The 22,269-nt window shown below is 30.6% G+C and overlaps 4 protein-coding genes and 1 long non-coding RNA gene across 5 annotated transcripts in view; 3 read left to right on the forward strand and 2 right to left on the reverse strand.

Annotated features, from left to right (window-relative positions):
• LOC123269570 (uncharacterized protein DDB_G0280205-like) overlaps nt 1-11,657 on the reverse strand; it is a 70,627-nt gene extending 58,970 nt beyond the window's left edge. Inside the window, exons 1-2 of the mRNA XM_044735401.1 lie at nt 11,519-11,657; nt 11,201-11,444 (exon numbers count right to left, since the gene is read on the reverse strand). Coding sequence (XP_044591336.1) covers nt 11,201-11,402 — 202 coding nt within the window. The 5' untranslated portion in view covers nt 11,403-11,444; nt 11,519-11,657. The remainder of the gene's footprint in view (nt 1-11,200; nt 11,445-11,518) is intronic.
• The window catches only part of LOC123269572 (eukaryotic translation initiation factor 4 gamma-like), a 25,184-nt gene continuing 2,915 nt past the window's right edge, over nt 1-22,269 (forward strand). Inside the window, exons 1-3 of the mRNA XM_044735403.1 lie at nt 1-224; nt 3,578-3,893; nt 19,814-19,876. Coding sequence (XP_044591338.1) covers nt 3,585-3,893; nt 19,814-19,876 — 372 coding nt within the window. The 5' untranslated portion in view covers nt 1-224; nt 3,578-3,584. The remainder of the gene's footprint in view (nt 225-3,577; nt 3,894-19,813; nt 19,877-22,269) is intronic.
• The window catches only part of LOC123269579, a 16,165-nt gene continuing 6,278 nt past the window's right edge, over nt 12,383-22,269 (reverse strand). Inside the window, exon 2 of the long non-coding RNA XR_006510455.1 lies at nt 12,383-12,485. This is a non-coding gene — a long non-coding RNA (uncharacterized LOC123269579). The remainder of the gene's footprint in view (nt 12,486-22,269) is intronic.
• LOC123269578 (vasodilator-stimulated phosphoprotein-like) lies at nt 20,136-21,418 on the forward strand. Its single transcript, XM_044735416.1, has 3 exons — nt 20,136-20,245; nt 20,917-21,160; nt 21,218-21,418. Exons 1-3 carry the CDS (start codon nt 20,198-20,200, stop codon nt 21,301-21,303), a joined length of 378 nt encoding a protein of 125 aa, XP_044591351.1. The 5' UTR covers nt 20,136-20,197; the 3' UTR covers nt 21,304-21,418.
• Nucleotides 22,111-22,269, forward strand: part of LOC123269576 (keratin, type II cytoskeletal I-like) — a 700-nt gene continuing 541 nt past the window's right edge. The window contains exon 1 of the mRNA XM_044735415.1: nt 22,111-22,229. Coding sequence (XP_044591350.1) covers nt 22,182-22,229 — 48 coding nt within the window. The 5' untranslated portion in view covers nt 22,111-22,181. The remainder of the gene's footprint in view (nt 22,230-22,269) is intronic.

The raw sequence follows: 22,269 nt of genomic DNA on the forward strand, positions 1-22,269 counted from the left end.
TGGTAGATTCAGTGGCTGCCCGGCCACCACGCCGGCACAACTGCTTCAACAGCTCACCTGCCATCGCGACTAAACGCACATATCTTTATTATTTAACCATTAAGATTAAAAGTACGCCGACTCATGTGGACAGTTAACGTTTTTGGGTTTTAGTGTTTCCAAGTGATAGACTGTGCTAATTCAATGAAGTTCCACCAATTCGCTCCTTAAATCCTCCACAATTGGTGAGTTTGTTTACTTTATTTATTGTAGTACCTTTGACAAGCATACGCTTTTACAATAACAAAATTAGGGATTACTTCCAACCAAAATCATTATTTTCCGTTGCGTCATTTTCTGGATAGCCTTTTTGGAGGGAGCACTCATTTGCATATTTAGGGGAAGCTAAAAGGCTTAGCTCTCTTGACTTAATGAACCACTTGATGTCTTTTAGAAGTAATCTTCATGACGTAGCTTTGTTCAAATTTCGACTTGAATTGATCACTTTTTTTGATAAATTGGATCTTGCTTACTTCTATCAAATCAAACCTGATTTGCATAGCTAAGAGCATCAGATTGGTTCCAGATGCTCGAGGGGAACTAATCCGAAAGATAATATCCATCATTAATCACAAAAACGTAATTGTAGAAAAAAGGGAGCTTTTGAAATGAATTAACTGATAAAAAACGCAATTTTATATCATTATTTCTGAAAGGTAATCATGGAATTAGCACTAATTTGCATTAGTGCTTAGTGCTTATGATTATTGGAGCATGTATTAATGTAAATGGTAAGCAAATTGGATGTAACTGCATTGGTAATAACTTTTCTGCACAATTCTAAAGATCAAATTGCTCTTTTTTGAATTGGGTAGCTTGGTAGTTCATCAAGAAGTTGAAGCAAAGTGATTTTTCTGCAACGATTGTCATTGATGACGTTCACTTGGAATATTGAACCTTGTCCTCAACAGGGCTGCAAAAAGGCTTAGGTCTCTTAACTTGATGTCTTTTAGAGGTAATCTTCATGACGTAGCTTTGTTCAAATTTTGACTCGAATTGATCACCTTTTTTTTATAAATTGGATCTTGCTTACTTTTATTAAATCAGACCTGATTTGCATAGCTAAGGGCATCAGATTGGTTCCAGATTCTCGAGGGAAACCAATCCGAAAGATAATATCCATCATTAATTACAAAAACGTAATCGTAGAAGAAAGGGAGCTTTTGAAGTGAATTAACTGATAAAAAACGCAATTTTACATCATTATTTCTGAAAGGTAATCATGGAATTAGCACTAATTTGCATTAGTACTTAGTGCTTATGATTATTGGAGCGTGTATTAATGTAAATGGAAAGCAAATTGGATGTAACTGCATTGGTAATAACTTTTCTGCACAATTCTAAAAATCAAATTGCTCTTTTCTGAATTGGGTAGCTTGGAAGCTTGGAAGCATCAAGAAGTTGAAGCAAAGTGATTTTTCTGCAACAATTTCATTGATGACGTTCAATTGGAATATTGAACCTTATCCTCAACGGTGCTGCAAAAAAATAGACATTGCGAACGCGATGTCAAGGCTTGAGGTTTTTTTATCGTGCCAGGGAACTTTACGATAACAATCCATAGTAGTTTTATGAATAATAACTTACAATGTATATTTATATGCATGAAAGCACCGGATTGTGAATTGGAAAAGATTCTGACTCTGCTAAATCGAGTGTGCTATCATTCCGCTAGAACGGATAGGAAGGAGGATTAAAAATTGAAGGGATGGATTTATCGGCGCTTGGAAGATTGACGGTGATGGCTGAGCTGAAGAAATACGGAGGTAAGAATTTAGAATTTAGCTGGAAGATATCCGGTGGGTCATTGGCTACATCTTATCCAGTATGAATATGAATATGGGTACATGAATTGGGTGTTGGGTGTTGCGGGTGTTGCATATTTCATATGTATATTAGATATTGCTAAATGCCACGCGCTAAACCGGAAGACAAGAGATTGCATGGTACAATGAACATTTACTACCACCAGCTGCAGGAATTACTGGAATTACTACCACCAATATACGACCCCGGTGTGTATTTCTAGAGCACAAGGCTAAAAATAGACCGAGTCGACGCTCGAATTAAATATACCCGGTTAACGAACCTTTATAAACTGTTATCTTAACCAACTTTACAGTTATATTCTTATATTTTATAATCGATAGTTCATTAATTGCAATTGCTCTATTCAGGTTCAGGAGATCCTGAATGGAAATAGAGATGAAGGTTCTTTCGGCAATTTATTCCGAAGAACTTCGAATAGCTTTCATATGATCAAGCTCGAAGCATTCCAAGGGGAATTGGATTGATGCGAAACCAATAACTGATTTATGGTATGAATAACCCAAGATTCTTTTCCCACAGCTGGGTTCACTTCAGCTTCTGTTGGCTTAACTTTCTGAGTAGGTTCATTTGTTTCGAGTTTTAATGCAGTTTGTTTGAAAGGGAACCTTGAATTCGATCAGTGAACGAATTCCTAAACCTAAAAATTTTAGCTAATATGATAAAATTGGTTTTTTTAGAGGAATTTAGTGTCATTGAAAAGGTCTTGAGTTTGTGTCTTTTCAAGGTTTCATATCATTCTAGATAGTCAATTTATTATGATTATTTAGGCTGCATTCGAAAATTATCTCTAGATACATAATTAAGAAATTACCTTGTATCTCGTGAACTATTGACATTTTTAAGGGTATAAGCTCATCCTGATGTTACACTCATCAAGACCTTTCATTTGAGTACCCACATCAATTTTTTATATATTTCATATATATATATATATATATATGTATATATATATATATATATATATATATATATATATATATATATGATATATATATATAAATGCATGTGGGTACTCAAATGAAAGCTCTTGACGAGTGTAATATCAAGATGAGCTTATATCTTTAAAAACGTCAATATTTAAGAAAGTACAGTGCAATTTTACAAATATCTTGTAAACTATTCATATTTTTAACGATATAAGCTCATTCCGATGTTACATTCATCAAGACCTTTCATTTGAATACCCACATCAATTTTTCATATATTTATATATATATTATATATATGTATGTATGAAAAATATATAAAAAATGCATGTGGGTACTCAAATAAAAGCTCTTGATGAGTGTAACATCAGGATGAGCTTATATCTATAAAAACGTCAATATTTAAAAAAGTACAGTGCAATTTAACAAAAATCATTATTTTATTTATTTATAGTTCACATAGTGACTGAAAGGTTGCTAATGATCATATTAGTCTAATTACTTGACAAACGAGAGAAAAATGCATTTACCATTCAGACAGGAGTATTTAAAACAAAATGAATAATTGCAGCCTACACGCGATTTAACAAAGAAGCTGACAGTACTCAATTCCGATAATTGACGTGTGTCCGTTCAATGCTTTTTAATTGTTAAACTCTTGAGCTTATTGTCTCTCAATATTTTTATTTCCAAGCTTCTCAATAATCAATACAACAATTAAATCCTTCATTCATTTATTCATTAATAATATTATTATCTTTAATCTTTGCTATTCATTTCAGAGAAAAAATGCCAACAGCAGACGTAGAACCGGCTTTAGTGGAGGACGTAGGACAATTGGAAGACCTGGAGGATCCTCCAGTAGCCCAAGAAGAAGCTCAGGATCGTCCTGAAAGAGGATCCCGTGATGTTGGGAGGGAAAACCGCGAAAACAATGGACCCGCGAGAGAGAGAGCCGGACTGATGAAACCTCTGGTGGTTCTCGCGCTTCCAGGAATGTATTTGTTCTACAAGTACAGTCAGTACCGCCGTGAACAGCGCGAATTGTCCCGCAGAAGAATCACAGAAAGAGAATTGCAGCATCTTCATCATAAAATCGTGAGTATCTTTATGTTATTACTTGACTTTTCTGTCTTTTTGTCAACATTGTCGCGTTAATTGGGTGGCTTTGTAAGGATTTTGAGAGGGTAGTTAGTAACCTAAAGGCGGTTTATCCAATTGCAAGCTCTAAGGCTGGCTTTAAGTGAGTAAGTAACCGAGAAAGGGTGGTAGGGGGCGTGCAATTTGTCCCCCAGGCGGTCTTGAGACGGTAGCAGGGGAATTAGAACAGTAGGGAGGATAAGTTCAATTACCTGTGAGGTAACACGATCAACACTACACTATCCGACTTTTCTACAAAAGAAAAGCGAGCCTAGACATTATTATTACTCCCACGCTTCTTATATTGTCTCCGAGACTTTGTCTGCTTTTAGGAGATACGTGTTCGAGGTTTATGGAATTCCTTGAAAGCTTTTTGAGAATAAAGATTCTTTTCTTTTCGCTTATGATATTGTTCGCAAGAGAATGGATCCCTGAGGAGATGTTGGGCGCCACTAGTGTGATCACAAAAAAGTAATTTAAAGAGATTCACGCGAAGTAAAATTTTTAAAACTTCCTAAAAATTGTAAATTCTATCTACACAGTCTAATAATTAATAAAAAATTAAAAAACAGGTTTCTGGGATTTAAATAAATAATTAGGTTTGAAAATTGTAATATTTACATGTAAAAATTCCCGCCTATATTCAAGATTTTTGAAAATCCCGCGGGTTGATATCTTCAATGGCGGCTTCAGATCTAACAGCTGATTGCTCTCTCTTCAGTTTTAAGAATTTTTCGGTGATTTTAATTAACTGGTACGGATTTAAACGATTACATTTTGCAGTTTTATAGATTTAAGCAGTATTAAGGAGATCCACGAGAAGTAGTCAAATTTTTAAAACTTTCTGAAAATTTGTAAATTAAATCTACGTAGCCTAATAATTAATACAAAAATTAAAAAACAGGTTTCCGGGATTTAATCAAATAATTAGGTAAAATTGTAATTTTCACATGAAATAGAGATTCCACCAGCCGGTATTTGGTTAAGAATTTAATGCAATTAACGATTTTAAAAAAATTTTATTTTCATTGAATTTGATTGAAAAAATAATAAGCTTTCGATTAAAACAATAAAAAGTAGCTTTCCGAACGTATTACGGAAATATTTTAGATTTTTTATGAAAAATCACTCGGAACTTGTGTTCTTTAAAGTCTTGTATTTGACTTGGCAATACCGCTTGCGCAGTTACCCAAAGCATAAGTAACCGCGGTTTTTTAAATGTTAGAAGATCTTAGTAATTTTAGTTAGACAGTAAACATAAATAAATTTGAAGGTTAGGGACACTATTTTTGTGTTGTCAAGTGTATACCGGTAATTCATAATGCTATATTTTTTATTAGTCAATTAAATGTTAATAATTATTTAATGAGTAAATTTATCGGAAATTCCCTCAAAAATGTTATAAATTAAGAAGAGTTTACATTTTTCCTCTCTCTCGCCCTCTATTGGACAAAAGAAAGTATCTCTGTCATACTTGTACAACAAATGGAATCTTAAAACGCATTTTATGCATAAATAAATGAAAATTTTCCAAAAAAGCGCTTCGCTCTTCGATAGATAATTTAATTATCTATCGAAGAGCAAATCGTTTTTTTTCGAACTTTTATCACATACATGAGAAAAACACGTTGAAAATCAACTATAAACCGCTCTTAATTAAAAAATTAATTTTAAGAAAAAAGTATTTCTACGTAATATTTTTTTATAGACATTCTTTACACTAGGAGGGTACTTATTGGATCTCCGTAAAAGAAAAAAACTATTGTAAAGATTGTTCTAAAATTTTTGGGACATACTTTTAGTATAAACTCTTTAAAAAGTCAGAAAAATAAATTTCTTGGATATTTTTACTCTAGAGGTACCTTTTAAAGCTTTAGAAAAATTCTATCCTTGGTTTTGATAGTCTAGATCTAAAAATTGAGGTTACCGATAAGATTGCGAACTATTTAATCATCTGTCGGTAAAATTGAATTTTAATTTGAATTTGGCGGTAAATTTGAATGTTTCAAATTACTTTATTACGTTTGAGTTGAGTTATGTGAATATTGTGAATACAGGCGGTTGTAAAATGAAAATAAGTAACCCGCTTATCACGCTAACGTGGGAGTGAAAAAAAGTTTGAGGGCGATGACCTGAGGAAGGAATCCATAAGCACAAAGAAAGTAATAAAAAGTGTGGCGATAAAGAAAATGATTAAATAAAAGTGGTTATGTAAAAAATACTGTTGAGAATCAAAAAACGTGATAGCGGTATGTATTATTTGCGGGAAGCACTAAAATATACTTGTAAAAATAAATAAAATAAAAGAGAGATTATTGGGTTGAGAAATAAAATTGACGATTAAGTTAACTTGAGTAGAGAGTTTCTGGGTAAAAGTTTTGTCAAATCAAATGCTCATATCATCCGGAGAAATTTGAATAATTGATATGGAACGACAAGTTTTTCGGGCTTTACGAGATGGCGGATAAAGGCTGAAGAAAATGGAGGGAGAAACCAGACTGATTTATATCTCAAGCAATTATACTTCTCGGGGGTATATATATGTATGTATAAATTTATATTAAAGCCGAAAAGTTTGTGGGAGAACGGAGTAATTGTTTAGGATGCTTTGCTACGCCTCGGGCTTTAATCACTTGTAAATGAGACCTCCAGGGGCTTTTAGATGACAATCACTTTTTACTAAATTTTAATTTGAAAAAAATTTTTTTTTAATTAAATTATTATTATTGTGATACGAATTAATAGAAAATTTAACGATAGTTATTTAAGAAACTAAAATTTAGATTGAATCAAAATTCACCGTTTAAGTTAGCGTGCTGATAAAATAACGCGGGTCGCGGGTCGCGGATTGTTCGCGTAGAGAAAAGAGAAGGGAGAGGGGTAGAAGAAGTGGAAGGAAGTCGACAAGAAAAAAATAAAATAAAAATATGAGGACCTTGTGAATCATGAGACCTCAACCTTGATGGCTTCACCCGGCAATATACATTATATTGCCTGTTACCGAATAAGAATAAAATTATACTTGGTATTTAGTTGGGCTTTAGGCGCCAATTCAGATTTAGTAATAAAAATAGCAATAATAATTATTATAATAAAAATTATTATTATTATTATTTTTATCATTTTTATCATTATCAAAATTCTTTAAAATCTTTAATAACAATAATAATAAATTTTTAAATCAACTAAAGTTTAAAAAATTTATTATTATTATTATTATTATTATTATTATTAAAATTGTACTTAAAAATCTTCAATACTAATAATAATAATAATAATAATAATAATAATAATAAAATTTTGAAACATAAGTTTTAAAAATTTATTATTATTAAAATTTTTAAAGTCAAATTTTAGTAATACTGATAATAATAATAATATTATTATTATATATGCTTACAATATTTTTATCATTATTATTATTATCAAAATTGAACATTGAAATCCTTAACAATAATGATAATAATAATAATAAAATTTAAAATAATTAAGGGTTAAAATTATAAAGAATTATTATTATTAAAAATTCTTAAAGTAAAATTGTAATAATAACGATAAAATATTAATAATAATAATTTTATGAGTATTATTATTATTATGTATACTTACAGCAATATATAAAAATAAAAAATATATGTAAACTACACCAAGTATGAGTGTGCAATAGACGACAACGACATGTGATAAGACTTTGATCACGCTAGTCTCACGTTAAGATCCGATCTACTATTATTATTATTTATTATATTATTATTATGTTACATTATTGACTGACGCATGCACGGAAATTTATTTTGTCATTTTTAGTATAATAATAAAAAATTTTTTTCTCTTACCTCTACCTAAATACCTTACTTATTCAATCTTATCACATCAATCTTTAAATTAATTTTTTTAATGTCAACTAGAGTTAAAAATTTTTTTCTTGAATGTGATAATCTGGACATAGAAACTTCTTAACTCGGTAAAATTGCTTCTTTTAGTATTATCGATTGGTAAGACAAAGATTGTTTTTAACAACAGTCGGTAAAAACTTTATAATGATAAATATTCAAGCTGCGTTCGAAAATTATCTCTAGATAAATAATTAAGGAATGACCTTGTATTTCGTGAACTATTGACATTTATAAAGATATAAGCTCGTTCCGATGTTACACTTATCAAGACCTTTCATTTAAGTACCCACATCAATTTTTTATATATTTCATATATTTATATATATTATATATATTTGTATATATGACAAATATATCAAAAATGCATGTGGGTACTCAAATGAAAGCTCTTGACGAGTGTAACATCAGGATGAGCTTATATCTTTAAAAATGTCAATAATTAAGAAAGTACAGTGCAATTTAACAAATATCTTGTGAAATATTGACATTTTTAAAAATATAAGCTCATCCCGATGTTACACTCATCAATACCTTTTATTTGAGTACCCACATCAATTTTTCATATATTTTATATATTTATATATATATATTATATAGATGTATATATGAAAAATATTTCAAAAATGCATGTGGGTACTCAAACGAAAGCTCTTGATGAGTATAACATCAGGATGAGCTTATATCTTAAAAATATATATATGTATATATGAAAAATATATCAAAAATGCATGTGGATACTCAAATGAAAGCTCTTGAAGAGTGTAACAACGGGATGAGTTTATATCTTTAAAAACATCAATAGTGACTACGAGGTTGCTAGTTTTAATTGTTTTGTATTAAATTTACGGCAAAAAAAAATAAATTCTTTAAGATTCTATCATAAAATTAATCCGTCCCAATTATCCCGTCAAACAAAAAGCGTAATTACGATTGACGAATATGTCCATGAGCAACAGATCAATAATTAGAAGGTGAAAAGTAGTGTCAATTATCGCCTCCACCCTTCTTACGTAACTTACGCGGTAATTTTGCCCTCAAGTGTGGAGTTATTTCCGTCGAAGTCACCGTCGGCCCGATATCGTAATTAGGAATTACAATGACAACTATATTCCTTAATTGTAATCATAAAAGTGTCTAAGAGTGAGTGAATTTTCCTGAAATATCTAACTTAACAAATCGATACTCATTCATGATATCTTTACTCGAGGATTAATAATTACTGTAATTTACTACGCGAAATTTAAAAGTTTAAAAGGTCGTCGGTGAATTTTTGGCTTCAGTACAATTCGTTTATTTTATTTTCTATTTTAAGTTGTATTTTATAAACTTTTAAATCGACAATAGAAATACTCGAGAACACTCGGTAACTGCTGAACGATTCAAGTACTTTATATAAATGTACATTTATGTATATATACATATATATATATATATATATATATATATATATATATATATATATATATATATATATATATATATATATATATATATATATAGCCAGTAGATTCGGATATAAGTAGTACGTGCTTTCCTGAGTGTATAGACCGACAATTGTTATCGACGTGTCCACCTGAATATTTTAAACGATGAAGAGACCTCACCGGGTTATTGAACCGTTATAGCTTTTGAGGAAAATCTGATGCATTGGAAAAAATCGGGAGTAAATTTTCACGAAGGAATAAATTTGTGAGTGAAAAAATTATCTATATTATAAAGAGAATGAGAATAATTTTGTGTCCATATATAATTAAGAAATTACCTTGTATCTTGTGAAATATTGACATTTTTAAAGATATAAGCTCATCCCGATGTTACACTCATCGAGACCTTTCATTTGAGTACCCACATCAATTTTTCATATATTTCATATATTTATGTATATTATATATATGTATATATGAAAAATATATCAAAAATGCATGTGGGTACTCAAATAAAAGCTCTTGATGAGTGTAACATCGGGATGGGCTTATATCTTTAAAAAAATCAATATTTAAGAAAGTACAGTGCATTTTAACAAATATCTTGTGAACTATTGACATTTTTAAAGATATAAGCTAATCCCCATGTTACACTCATCAAGACCTTTCATTTGAGTACCCACATCATTTTTTTATATATTTCATGTATATATATGAAAAATATATGAAAATGCATGTGGGTACTCAAATGAAAACTCTTGATAAGTGTAATATCGAAATGAGCTTATATCTTTTAAAATGTCGATATTTAAGTAAGTACAGTGCAATTTAACTAATATTGTGTGAACTATTAATATTGTCATAGATATAAGCTCATCCTAATGTTACATTCATCGAGACCGTTCATTTGAGTACCCACATCAATTTTTCATATATATCTCATATATTTATATATATTATATATATGTATATATGAAAAATATATCAAAAATGCATGTGAGTACTCAAATGAAAGCTCTTGATGAGTGTAACATCGGGATGAGCTTATATCTTTAAAACCATCAATACTTAAGAAAAGATAGTGCAGTTTAACAAAATTCATTATTTCATAAAATAAACTTTTATTTATTTATATTTCACAAGTCACATAGTGACTGCAAGGTTTATAAAAAAATACTCTAAAAACTCCCAAAGAAAAAAAATTTTATCAGTCTTTTAACCTAACGCTAACTAAAAAATGCTTGGGCGGATAATCAGTAAAGTTTCTCGCAAAAGGCGTCCTGGAGTTTGTTCTCAAGTAAAAAATTCCTCTCGTCCTCGGATCCGTGGCGAATCCCATGACAGCGTCCTTTTTCCAAGTACAACTTCTCAAGTTAGGCCGCCATCTTAGGCACCGAGTGGCTGGGAATCCCCACGGGTTATTTATCGACTCCACGTAGTAGCGCCAGGCTCTATTGTGGCTGCAGACAACTGATTTAACATTTTTCCAGTTATTATTGCCAGTAACCACCTTTTTTACAGAATTATACGCACTTATCTCCCAAAAACAAGAAATTTTTATTGAAAAAATATGAATTTGAGTCTGAATTTAAATAGTGCTCTTTAAATTTATAAAACAAAACTAATTCAAAAGAAATCATATCAATTGTTCATTTTTTTTCTCAGAGATCTTGCTTACAAGATTAAAAACAAAATTCTTCAATTTTTCGCTCGAAAGTAATTTTTAAATAACTTTTTTCAATTAAAAAGTGCGTATAACCCCAAATCTAACTATCTTATACCTAAATCTACAATTAGTGACAGCAAAGTCGCCATTTTGCCCACTTACGATTTTAAAATGACGATTGTAACAAAACTAACCAAAAAACCAACTTTTTTTTGCTTTTATCCTGACTAACTAATTTGAATTAAGAAAAATTAACCAAAAAAATAAGTAAAAACTCACTGTAATGCCGGAAAATCCTGTACATGCCCATCGCAATGAAGTTAGCAGCAGTGCACCCAGGTTGAAGCGGCCGTCCGTCATTTGGATAGAAGTCAGCGTGGCCAATCGGCGAAGGAAACCCAAAAATCCCTCCGTCAGTATGGATGACGTCCACGAAAGTAGCGTCAGATGGCGCCAGGTGTCCCTCGGCTCCTTTGTCCATGTAAAGTGGGTAGGCCGCGTCAAGGCCCGTTATTCTGCCAACCTAAACAAACAAAAACAGAGAATAGAGGGTCTAGTTTAGATAAAATTAGTTACTTAGGTAAAATCTATCACAACCTTTCACCTTTCGAGGTCCTAAGGCCTTTCCCATGAACCCGGCGACCTCAGCGCCCAAACTGAACCCGATCACGTGTAACTTTGGAAGCTTTATCGCGTTGTTTAGTTCCAGCCATTTTGCCATTTCTGCTACATGAGAACCGACCCTACGGGTGTTTTTTACCGCTGTTACGTACCACGGCATGGCGGAAAGGCGCCCCCACTCTACTAGGATGACGTTGTACTTCCCGCGCTTTAGGTACGCTGGAATTAAGTAAGGTTATGTAATTTATAATGCAGTTTTGATTAGTCAATAAAATGTTTATAATTATTTAATGAGTAAATTTATCGGAAATTTCCTCAAAAATGTTATTAATTAATTTTAAGAAAAAAGTATTTCTACGTATTATTTTTTTATAGATATTCTTTACACTAAGAGGGCACTTGGATCTCCTTTGGTGACTGAATTTAGAAGTACGTTTAAATGCGCGGGAACTAGACTGTGAGGATATAAATTTAAAAATGTAGTTTAAAGGAGAGGAATTAATATAAAAAGATAATTTGCATATTCAAAGCAAAAAGTAATATAAATTTACCAACCGTTGAGAATGGCTCTGGCGCTGTCTCCAGTAGCTTGCTCAGCGTATCCGTGAATGTAAAAAACTGTCGGATTTAGTGGCTCGAAATAACTCTTTTCCAAGCTTGACTTTTCGAACGTTAAGAGTTGCGGGCGTGTTGGGTTTTTTCTGTTTAATTCAATGGAACCTTTTTTATTTTATTACGTTGAAAGTTATCGTATGAATTTGAATTAGATAAAAAAGTTCATTTAATTTTCTAAATTGAATATTACGTTTAAAAAAAAATATTTAATCTAGTTAATGGTACCTTGTATAAAGATGGTATTGAATATCACGATTTAAATCCACAGAGCAGCAAAATCCGCATGTACCAGTTGGTAATGGGGAGATATGAATACTTGATTCAGCAACTGTAGTATTTAAATAAAATTAGGTCATTTTATTTACGTTTGAGTGAGCTTACTAGTCAAATAACTTTATAATCGATAGAAATTACAACTGTTATCTTTTTGCAGGTTTATGTTTTTAAATTGATGAAAAAATATGTAGGACTGATATTAAAAATAGTTTGATGAGTTCATATCTTGGAATTTTAGAGAAAAAATCATTACTGGGTAAAAATCAGTAGCAGCTGATTATTTTTTCGACAAATCAGCTAAAATTTTTCGACTTAAATAGGCATTAAGAGAGAAGATTATTTGCGTCTACCTAGATCTAATTGTTGTATGTATGAGAACTCTTTTCTTCTGCGTGTTCTCTTTTCTTGATGCCGAAATTACAAAAGCTGAAAATTTTGAATTATTCCGTAGTTTGTGCTATGATTATTATTTACAAAATTATTGATTTGCTGTATTAAACGTTGATCGCTATTATTGAATATTGTTGCGCTTTTTATGATACTAATATTATTTAACAGCATTATTAAGACATTATTTTGTTAGCTACTAAAATAAAAGACCCCATTAATGGCACCTTTAACCCCTATTAGTGGCACTTTTTCTTTCAATGAAAAAATTTTCTACTTGGAATAAAAATTAAAAATTTTTTTGATCAAAAGGTCTTAAAGATTAGAAATAATATATTTATTAATGAAATTAATGATTTAATTAATTGCATAAGTACCAAAATCAAAGTATGTGTCAGTAATAGGGTCCTCGCCACTAATGGGGTCTTTTACCCTACAATTATTTTCTTCATTTAATGTATTACAAATTCTGTTTTCTGTAAATTAATTATAATGCATTCTTGATGATAGTTTTGAGGGAGCTCGCACAGAAAAAAAAATTTACTTGAATCAAGTAAACAATTTTGAAGAATTTCATCGTCTTGATTTGAGTAGAAAAATTCTGAAACCAAGAAATTTTTCTTGACTTAAGTAAATCTTACTTGATTGAAGAATTTTTTGTCTTAATTCAAGATAATGAAACTTTTCAAAATCATTTTCTTGGTTCAAGAATTTTCATCTTGATTCAAATTAAATTTTTAACTTCCCGCTAAGAAAATTGAAATTTTTCAAAAATCGGGAAGTTATTGTTTTTACCCCGTTTTTCGAAAATCGAGTTTTCATCAGATCTCGACATTTTGAGGTCCTAGGAAGCTTCCCTGATTATTCCCGCGATGGTGTCCGTGCGGCTGTAAGTATGTGGGTGTGTGTGTGTGTGTGTGTATGTATGTAAACCTCTTATAACTTTTGAACGGCTCGGCCGATCGGATCGAAATAGGTGGCGATTCAAAGAGTATCATTGCCATTAAATTTCGTGAAAATTTGAATCGATTGGGTTCGCTGGATTTTGAGAAATCTCAAAAATAAAATTTTCAAAAAATCGTTTTCTGGGAATAACTTCTAAACGGCTTTACCGATCAATTCCAAAAACTAATCAGCTCTTGAGGTTAAAAAACCACGTCGATTGCCACCAGTCCCATCAAAATCGGTTGATTCGTTCGAGAGTTATCGAAAACGAAAAATTTCGATACAAGTGTTTTTTTCACATAACTTCGAGATTTCTTTTTGGATCATTTTTGACGAAATGGAATAATTATTAGAGCCTAAAAAAATCACGTCAATCGCCACCAAGAACGTGAAAATTGGCTGATTGGTTCGTGAGTTATCGTTGTCGAAAAAATTCAGAAGAAGTAAATTTTTCAAATTTCTCCAAGATTTTTGGTTCGATCAGTTTGTGTTCTAAAGTATATCATAGATTCTGAAAAAGTGCGTGGAATACTGCCAACCGCGTAAAAATCGATTCATTCATTTAGAAATTATTGCAGTTTGAAAATTCAAAAAATACTGTTTTATTAAACTGCTATCAGACTTTTGAGCTCGAAGAGCTCAAAAGCATACAAAAGTTATTTCTTTGAGCTCGAAGAGCTCAAAATAACACACAAAATGTATTTTTGAGCTCGAAGAGCTCAGAAACGTCATAGGTGCAATTTCAAGCGTTTAGGTATAGAATTGGCGGGAAGTTTAGGGTCAACCGTTTTCCAGATTTTTTTTCAGTGTAGGCTCCAGAATCAAATAAAAATTATTATCTATCTATCCATCAAAGAAATAATAATTGTTAGCAGCTACCAATTGTAAATAAGTAGCCGCTACTGTTTTTTTTTTTTTTTTTTGCACTAATATCAATTTTAATTTATTTGAACTTCAAATAAAATTATTTAAGTACTGTCTTATAAAAAAGACCAATTACTTGGCTTACCGAACGGCAAACAAAGAAATATTGCAAAATATTAAATAACAAGAATTCTTAATTTGTTTTTTATAAAAAATTGTAAAATCCAAAATTATAAATGCAATTTATGATAAAAAATAATAATGAAATTGTAAAATAAAAAGTGTAGTAGCAAATGATAATAAAAACAATGACTGGTCGGTTTGTTGAGCGACATAAATCATTAGATTCTTTGTGGCTCGTGAAACGACTTTCATTTCACTAAATTTTAATAGCCTTCACACTTAGTTGCACTTTTAAATCATCTTGTACAAACATCCTGCCCATCAGTGTAAATAATAATTATGAATAAAAATAAAAATAACAATTTAGTCAATAAAAAATCGATCGCGGATTCAATAAAATAAAAATTAATATTGCAAAGGACTATTAAAAAGGATTATTACCTCCCGGGATGACTATCAGCCGGCAAAACATCGAAGCGAATAGTGAGGACAACATATCCAAAAATTCACACTTTTAAGCTTGGATTTAAAATTTGGATTATTTTTTAAAATAAATAGAATGAAATCCTGAGATATAGAGAGAAATGTTAACTGATCGATGCTTCACGGTAAACTGAATGCAATCGATTGTTCTCGGCGAGTTACGACTGTGTCTAGTGATCTCTTTAAAGATCGTTAAGTTTTTTGTTCCTGCTAAAACTTTTTCCATTTTCTTTTTTCTAAATCTTTAGTTTCAGCGCCGCTGACTAAGAGAGTTTAGTTTAGATTTTACACTTGGGTACTTTACGATTTACTATTGACTAGACTATTATTCCTTCCACGATTTTAGGGCAATAAAAAATTAATTTTCTACTCGTTTAATTTAAATATTTTTTAGTGGAATAACAATGAGGAATTTTTCAGTAGCTTGGAGCGAATCGATACGATAGCAATCACGTAACTATCTAAATAAAATGAATATAAAAATAGAATTCAATAAGGTTCTTTTTATCGAATATTTCATTTAGATTTTCTGATCAGCTATTTTACTTTGTTAAATTAGTTTTCATTCATTTTAATAATCACAGTATTTTTGCTGTCAATTGTCCGTTGAAAATTATTGTAAGCGGAGCAATTTAATTTACCTAACGGCCAATTTTATTCAGATTTATTACTTCGGTTCTATTTATCCAACCTTAGAATTTAATTAAATTCTTCAATGTTAAATCTAATAGCCATTAAAAAAAAAATTCCTTTAGAAGTATAAATTATGGAAAAACGCAAAAAAAATTAATTTTTTGAAATTCTTACACTTAAAGTACACTTTAAAACTTCGGAAAGTGTAAATAAAAAATTAATCCTTGGTTTTGATAGTCTAGATCTTAAAATTTCGTCCGTTGGTAATAATGTGATCTATTTTATTATCTGTCGGTAAAGTTCAAATTTAAATTAGGCGGGAAATTTTTTAATTTTCAAACTACTTAACATGAATTTCGTTATTTAAATATATATTTAACCTTTAAATTGTCCTGTAAACTTTTTAAAAATTACTTATTTTTAGACAGTTTTTAAATTAAAATTTTTTTTAAACAAAAAATTTTTCTAAAAATTTATAAATAAATAAATAAAAAGATTTTTCTTGATTTTGATAGTCTAGATCTTAAAATTTCTATTTTTGGTAATAAAGTGATTTATTTTACTATCTGTCGGTAAAATAAAATTTAAATTTAAATTAGGCGGGAAATTTTTGAATTTTGAATTACTTATTATGAATTCTGTTTTTTAAATATATAATTAATCTTTGAATTGTCTATATGAAATTTTTTTAAATAATATAAAATTTTTTTAGATTCAAGATATTAACAAAATTGTAATTATTATAAGTAAATGAATAAATAAATTAATAAAGCTGATTCTTTAAAAGGTCTTCGACATTTTTAACTAAAAATAATTAAAAAACAAACCTATTTTCCGTAAGTAATAATAATTACCCTCATAATATACCAAATATTAAAATTTCCATGATATATAAAACAAATATAAATGATACGTCTCATGTGACAGATGTTATGACTCTGTGGCACGTAACAGGGTGTGGGTTGATATAGAAATTGCAGTAAATGTATACAGTACAAGATTGAGCGCGTCGGGGGCGACTCAAGAGGAGTGGGGAGAGGGGTGCAATAGAATCATGTAGATAGTGGCGTGATGCTGGCGGATGCTGAGAGTATCTAGGTCAGAGTGGTTGGGGTGGTTTTGTCAGATATTAGGTGGATGCGCAAAATATCCCCACTCACATTTTGTCTCCGACTCGACTGTCCCGGCAGATTAAATTTTTGGTTATGTCCGTCTCAATTTTTAAGCGACTATGCTTTTTATTATTTCGCATTCAGAGCGAGATGTTTAATTCAGAGCTAGACTTATGATAAATCACCGGATGAATTTGGGCGGCAATTTAAGGTCGTGGGTTCTAATCCCGACCTAATTTTTTTTTAACTTTCCGCTAAAAAAAAATTAAAAATTTTTGTCTTAGTTTTTAATTGAAAATTTTCAGTTCGAATTTAATAGAACACAATCGGTGACGGACAAAAGACCGAGTGCAAGCCACCGTATATTCGGGTGGTTTTCAATATCGAGGTCACTTTCCGAACAGAATAGAACAGAACAGAGTGGAAAGTGCACTGAAACGTAATACTCATCGAGTAGAGTATAGTTCAGCCAGAAACTAGCTCATGCTCTGATACCGATAGTCCAACTCATCCCCGTCCCAATAAGGATTCATCATCGGCATTCTAGTTAAAATAATTCCTACACTGTAATTCCGGTAATCTCTTGTAAGTCCAACCGTTTTATACCCGAGCCTATTTAATTACCATCCTTTGAAAAAACATGAGATTTTAATCAAACCTGAGATCCACACAAAGAAGTCAAATTTTGAAAACTTCCTGAAAATTTGTAAATTCAATCTACGTATCCTAATAATTAATAAAAAAATTAAACAACAGGTTTCCGGGATTTAATTAAATAATTAGGTTTGATAATTGTAAATTTCACATGTAAAAATTCCCGCCAATATTCAAGATTTTTGAAAATCCCGCGGGTTGATATCTTCAATGGCGTCTTCAGATCTAGCAGCTGATTGCTCTCTCTTCAGTTTTAAGAATTTTTCGTTGATTATAATTAACTGGTACGGATTTAAACGATTAAATTTTGCAGTTTTATAGATTTAAGCAGTATTAAGGAGATTCACGAAAAGTAGTCAAATTTTTAAAACTTTCTGAAAATTTGTAAATTCAATCTACGTAGCCTAATAATTAATAAAAAAATTTTAAAAACAGGTTTCCGGGATTTAATAAAGTAATTAGGTTTGAAAATTATAATTTTTACATGTAAAAATTCCCGCCAATATTCAAGATTTTTGAAAATCCCGCGGGTTGATATCTTCAATGGCGGCTCCAGATCTAACAGCTGATTGCTCTCTCTTCAGTTTTAAGAATTTTTTGGTGATTATAATTAACTGGTACGGATTTAAACGATTACATTTTGCAGTTTTATAGATTTAAGCAGTATTAAGGAGATCCACGAGATGTAGTCAAATTTTTAAAACTTTCTGAAAATTTGTAAATTCAACCTACGTAGCCTAATAATTAATAAAAAAATTAAAAAAAAACAGGTTTCCGGGATTTAATAAAATAATTAGGTTTAAAATTGTAATTTTTACATGTAAAAATTCCCGCCAATATTCAAGATTTTTGAAAATCCCGCGGGTTAATATCTTCAATGGCGACTTCAGATCTAACAGCTGATTGCTCTCTCTTCAGTTTTAAGAATTTTTCGGTGATTATAATTAACTGGTACGGATTTAAAAGATTACATTTTGCAGTTTTATAGATTTAAGCAGTATTAAGGAGATCCACGAGAAGTAGTCAAATTTTTAAAACTTTCTGAAAATTTGTAAATTCAATCTACGTAGCCTAATAATTAATAAAAAATTTAAAAAACAGGTTTCTGGGATTTAATCAAATAATTAGGTTTAAAATTGTAATTTTTACATGAAATGGAGATTCTACCAGCCGGTATTTGGTTAAGAATTTAATGCAATTAACGATTTAAAAAAAATTTAATTTTCATTGAATTTGATTGAAAAAATAATAAGCTTTCGATTAAAACAATAGAAAAAGTAGCTTTCCGAACGTATTACGGAAATATTTTAGATTTTTTATAAAAAATCACTCGGAACTTGTGTTCTTTAAAGTCTTGTATTTGACTTGGCAATACCGCTTGCGCAGTTACCCAAAGCATAAGTAACCGCGGTTTTTTAAATGCTAGAAGATCTTAGTAATTTTAGTTAGACAGTAAACATAAATAAATTTGAAGGTTAGGGAACTCTTTTTGTGTTGTCAAGTGTATACCGGTAATTCAGAGTGCCATATTTTTATTAGTCAATAAAAAATTCTTTAGACTAGGAGGGTACTTGGATCTCCTTAAGATAATGCCTACACAATAATTCCGGTAATCTACCGTAAGTTCGACCTTTCATACCCGAACGCGTTTGATCAATATTCTTTGACAAAACATGAAATAATAATCGAACCAACAGGATTTGAGAGCTGATTTTTAATACGGTTCTTTGGATTGATAAAACAAGACTACTCACAAAAAATCAGGTCAATTGGTCGTTTCTTTCCCGAGTTACCCTGTTTACACTAATGCAAAAAAAAAAATGTTTTCTATTATTGTTAGATTTAAAGTTAACCTCGTTAATTATACATGAATTGTAAACAGCAAACTATAAAATTAGAATTGTAAAACGTAAATAACGTTGATGTAAAATGAAAGCGACTTTATCGTCGTATCGATTACTTGTTGCAAACTTTCAATGAATGTTTCTATTAATACCACAATTATTCCTGAAATTGAACGTACATTCGTTAATTATTAATGCGAGACTGTTCATTAACTATCAATTAAAACTCACGGTATAAATGAATTTAGATATAAATATATGTACGGAATAAATGAACCGGCTAACAATTAATTAATAATCAGAATCAGTAATCACAAAAGTTTATTCTGTTTCAGGATAAACTACTCACCAAGTTGGAAGAAAATGAACCGGAGCTCGCCTCTTCCCAGGAAGACGAGGTGAGTTTGTTGTTTACTTAAAAGACCAATAATTCTTCTTGTTACATAAGCGAATAATCATTAATAGTTATCGCTGGTGTAAAATTTTCCGCCAACTATTTCATTATTAAGTGTCTTAATTTATATTTAAAAGCTTCCCGGGACTTTAGAGTTTGCAAGGACGCTTTTTTGTTTCGAACAATAACTATTTTTATTATCAGAGCAATCATAATTATGATTTTTTTATGAAAAGTGTTGTGCAAGATGATTTATTGTTGAATATCATTAGAGGTGTATATAAGCCCGGAGAATTTAGTGAAGAGATCAGTTAAATTTGTTGAAATGAACGGATTCATAATTGTCTGCCTTTTGGGGTGTGCAGTTTTGGCGGTAAGTATTAAAATCGTATAGTTAGTCTGTTACAATAAACCATCAAGTTTAGATGCATATTTAACGGCTTCTTATATTTATAACTACTCATTAACCTTAACCAGTATTCCACTACAAATTCTAACAGGTTATGGGCCCAGGAACCTGGTTTGGGTAATGAGAATTACGAAGACAAGCTTCCAGTTAAAAATTAGCTAGAGTATTAGTCTGTTACAATAAACCATTAGGTATAGTTTATACACAGTAAAAATTTTGGGTCAATGCGTCAAAAAATTTTGTGTTAAAAATTTGTATGTTAAATATTTAACACTTTTTTGTGTTATTTGTATTAATTTAACACTTTTCTGTGTTAATTTAATATAATAAATGTTAAGTTTACACATAAAAATGTTAAATATTTAACACAAAATTTTTCGACGCAATGACGCAAAATTTTCTACTGTGTAGATGCATACATTACGGCTCCTTGTAACTACTAATTCACCTGAACCAGGATTCCACTACAAATTCCAACAATATCTCTAACTATTTAGCCAAAATTTTAATTTTGATCCACAAAAAAAAAATATTAAGAAATCTTTTTTATAGCAGTACAAATTCTCTACAAAAGAAGTCCGTTATTAATTCTTCAGTATCTCGTATTATTTAAAAGCAATTCAATAATTTTCTAGGCGGCCCAAAATCCTGATCAAGGACCACCAAGACCTCCAATGGGTCCACCACCACCGCCAGGAGGTATGCCAGGTGGCGGTGGCAGTGGTGGAATGAGCGGCGGATTCAGTGCTCAAGCTGGAGGACAAGTCAGTGGACTTGGAGGCGCTGATTCAAACAACGAACGTCAAAAGCGAAGTGCTTCTGATATTGGGGCTGAAAATTTCTTTGCTGAGATTGCTGAGAAACTTTTTCCGAATGGAGGTAATTTTTTATTAGAAAATTCAATGATCATGTTAATTTATGGTTTTCTGTTAATAGTTATAAACAGAGGTGCAAGAGAGCGCCGCTCTTCACAAGGATGCCAGGGACCTAAACCAGAACCTCCCAAATTCACCAATTTTTGATTTAGATTGATGATTTCTTAAATTTTGAAGAAACTTGACCGATTGTTGTACGATATATTGATTATAATCTAGCAATGTTGTGTTATTTTGGTGGCAATAAAAATATATTTACAAAAAACACTTCTTGTATCATTATACATAACCTACTTGTCTAATTCATTTAAAATATTTACTATATCTTGTAAGAAACTAAATGAATTGCTATAATTCCTTTTAAATTAGATTTAAAATTGTAAAATGAACAATTGTACAAAAAATCGCTGTCAAATTGTCATTAGTTTTGTTATAAATGAAGAAAAAATGTTAAAACCGACAGGGATTACAATATGGCTGCTGTTTTTGCGACTAACGCCATTAATGACGCGGAGGCGTCATTAACTAAAAAAATTGGCGGGAAATTTGAAATTATTTAAATTTTAAATAAAAAAAATCGTGAGATTAGATTGAATAACTTGTTAACTCTAAAAAAAAATAATTAATTAATTATATAATTTCCTTTAAAAAAATAAAAGACGTATCTTGTGTCAAACAATAAATTCCAAGAAAAATTTTTAAAAATCAAATGAAATAATTATAATAAAATTCATTGTTTGCACAAAAGTAACAATAAAAAACTAATTATTTAGTGTCACCTAATAATTAAACATAATTGACACAGAACAATTTAATCGGAATAATATTTCCTGTCAAAGGATTGAATCAAAGTAATCTTTGACGCTCAAGGTCCTGGGAAATGAAAACAAAAAAACAAATATGTAATAACCGAGATACGAATCTGATATAAAATTATTGCGTTTTTTATATTTTATATCAGATGTGACAAATTGTGAGTATATAAGACAAGAAAATTGCCACTGGACGTCAGAAATAATTCGAACATGAACGGATTAACAATTGCGCTTGTCGTAAGCTGCGCAGTCCTTGCGGTAAGTTATTTTTTTCTCGTATTCTCTAAGATTATTATTT

This window comes from Cotesia glomerata, linkage group LG7, assembly GCF_020080835.1.
Source record: "Cotesia glomerata isolate CgM1 linkage group LG7, MPM_Cglom_v2.3, whole genome shotgun sequence".
NCBI lineage: Eukaryota > Metazoa > Arthropoda > Insecta > Hymenoptera > Braconidae > Cotesia > Cotesia glomerata.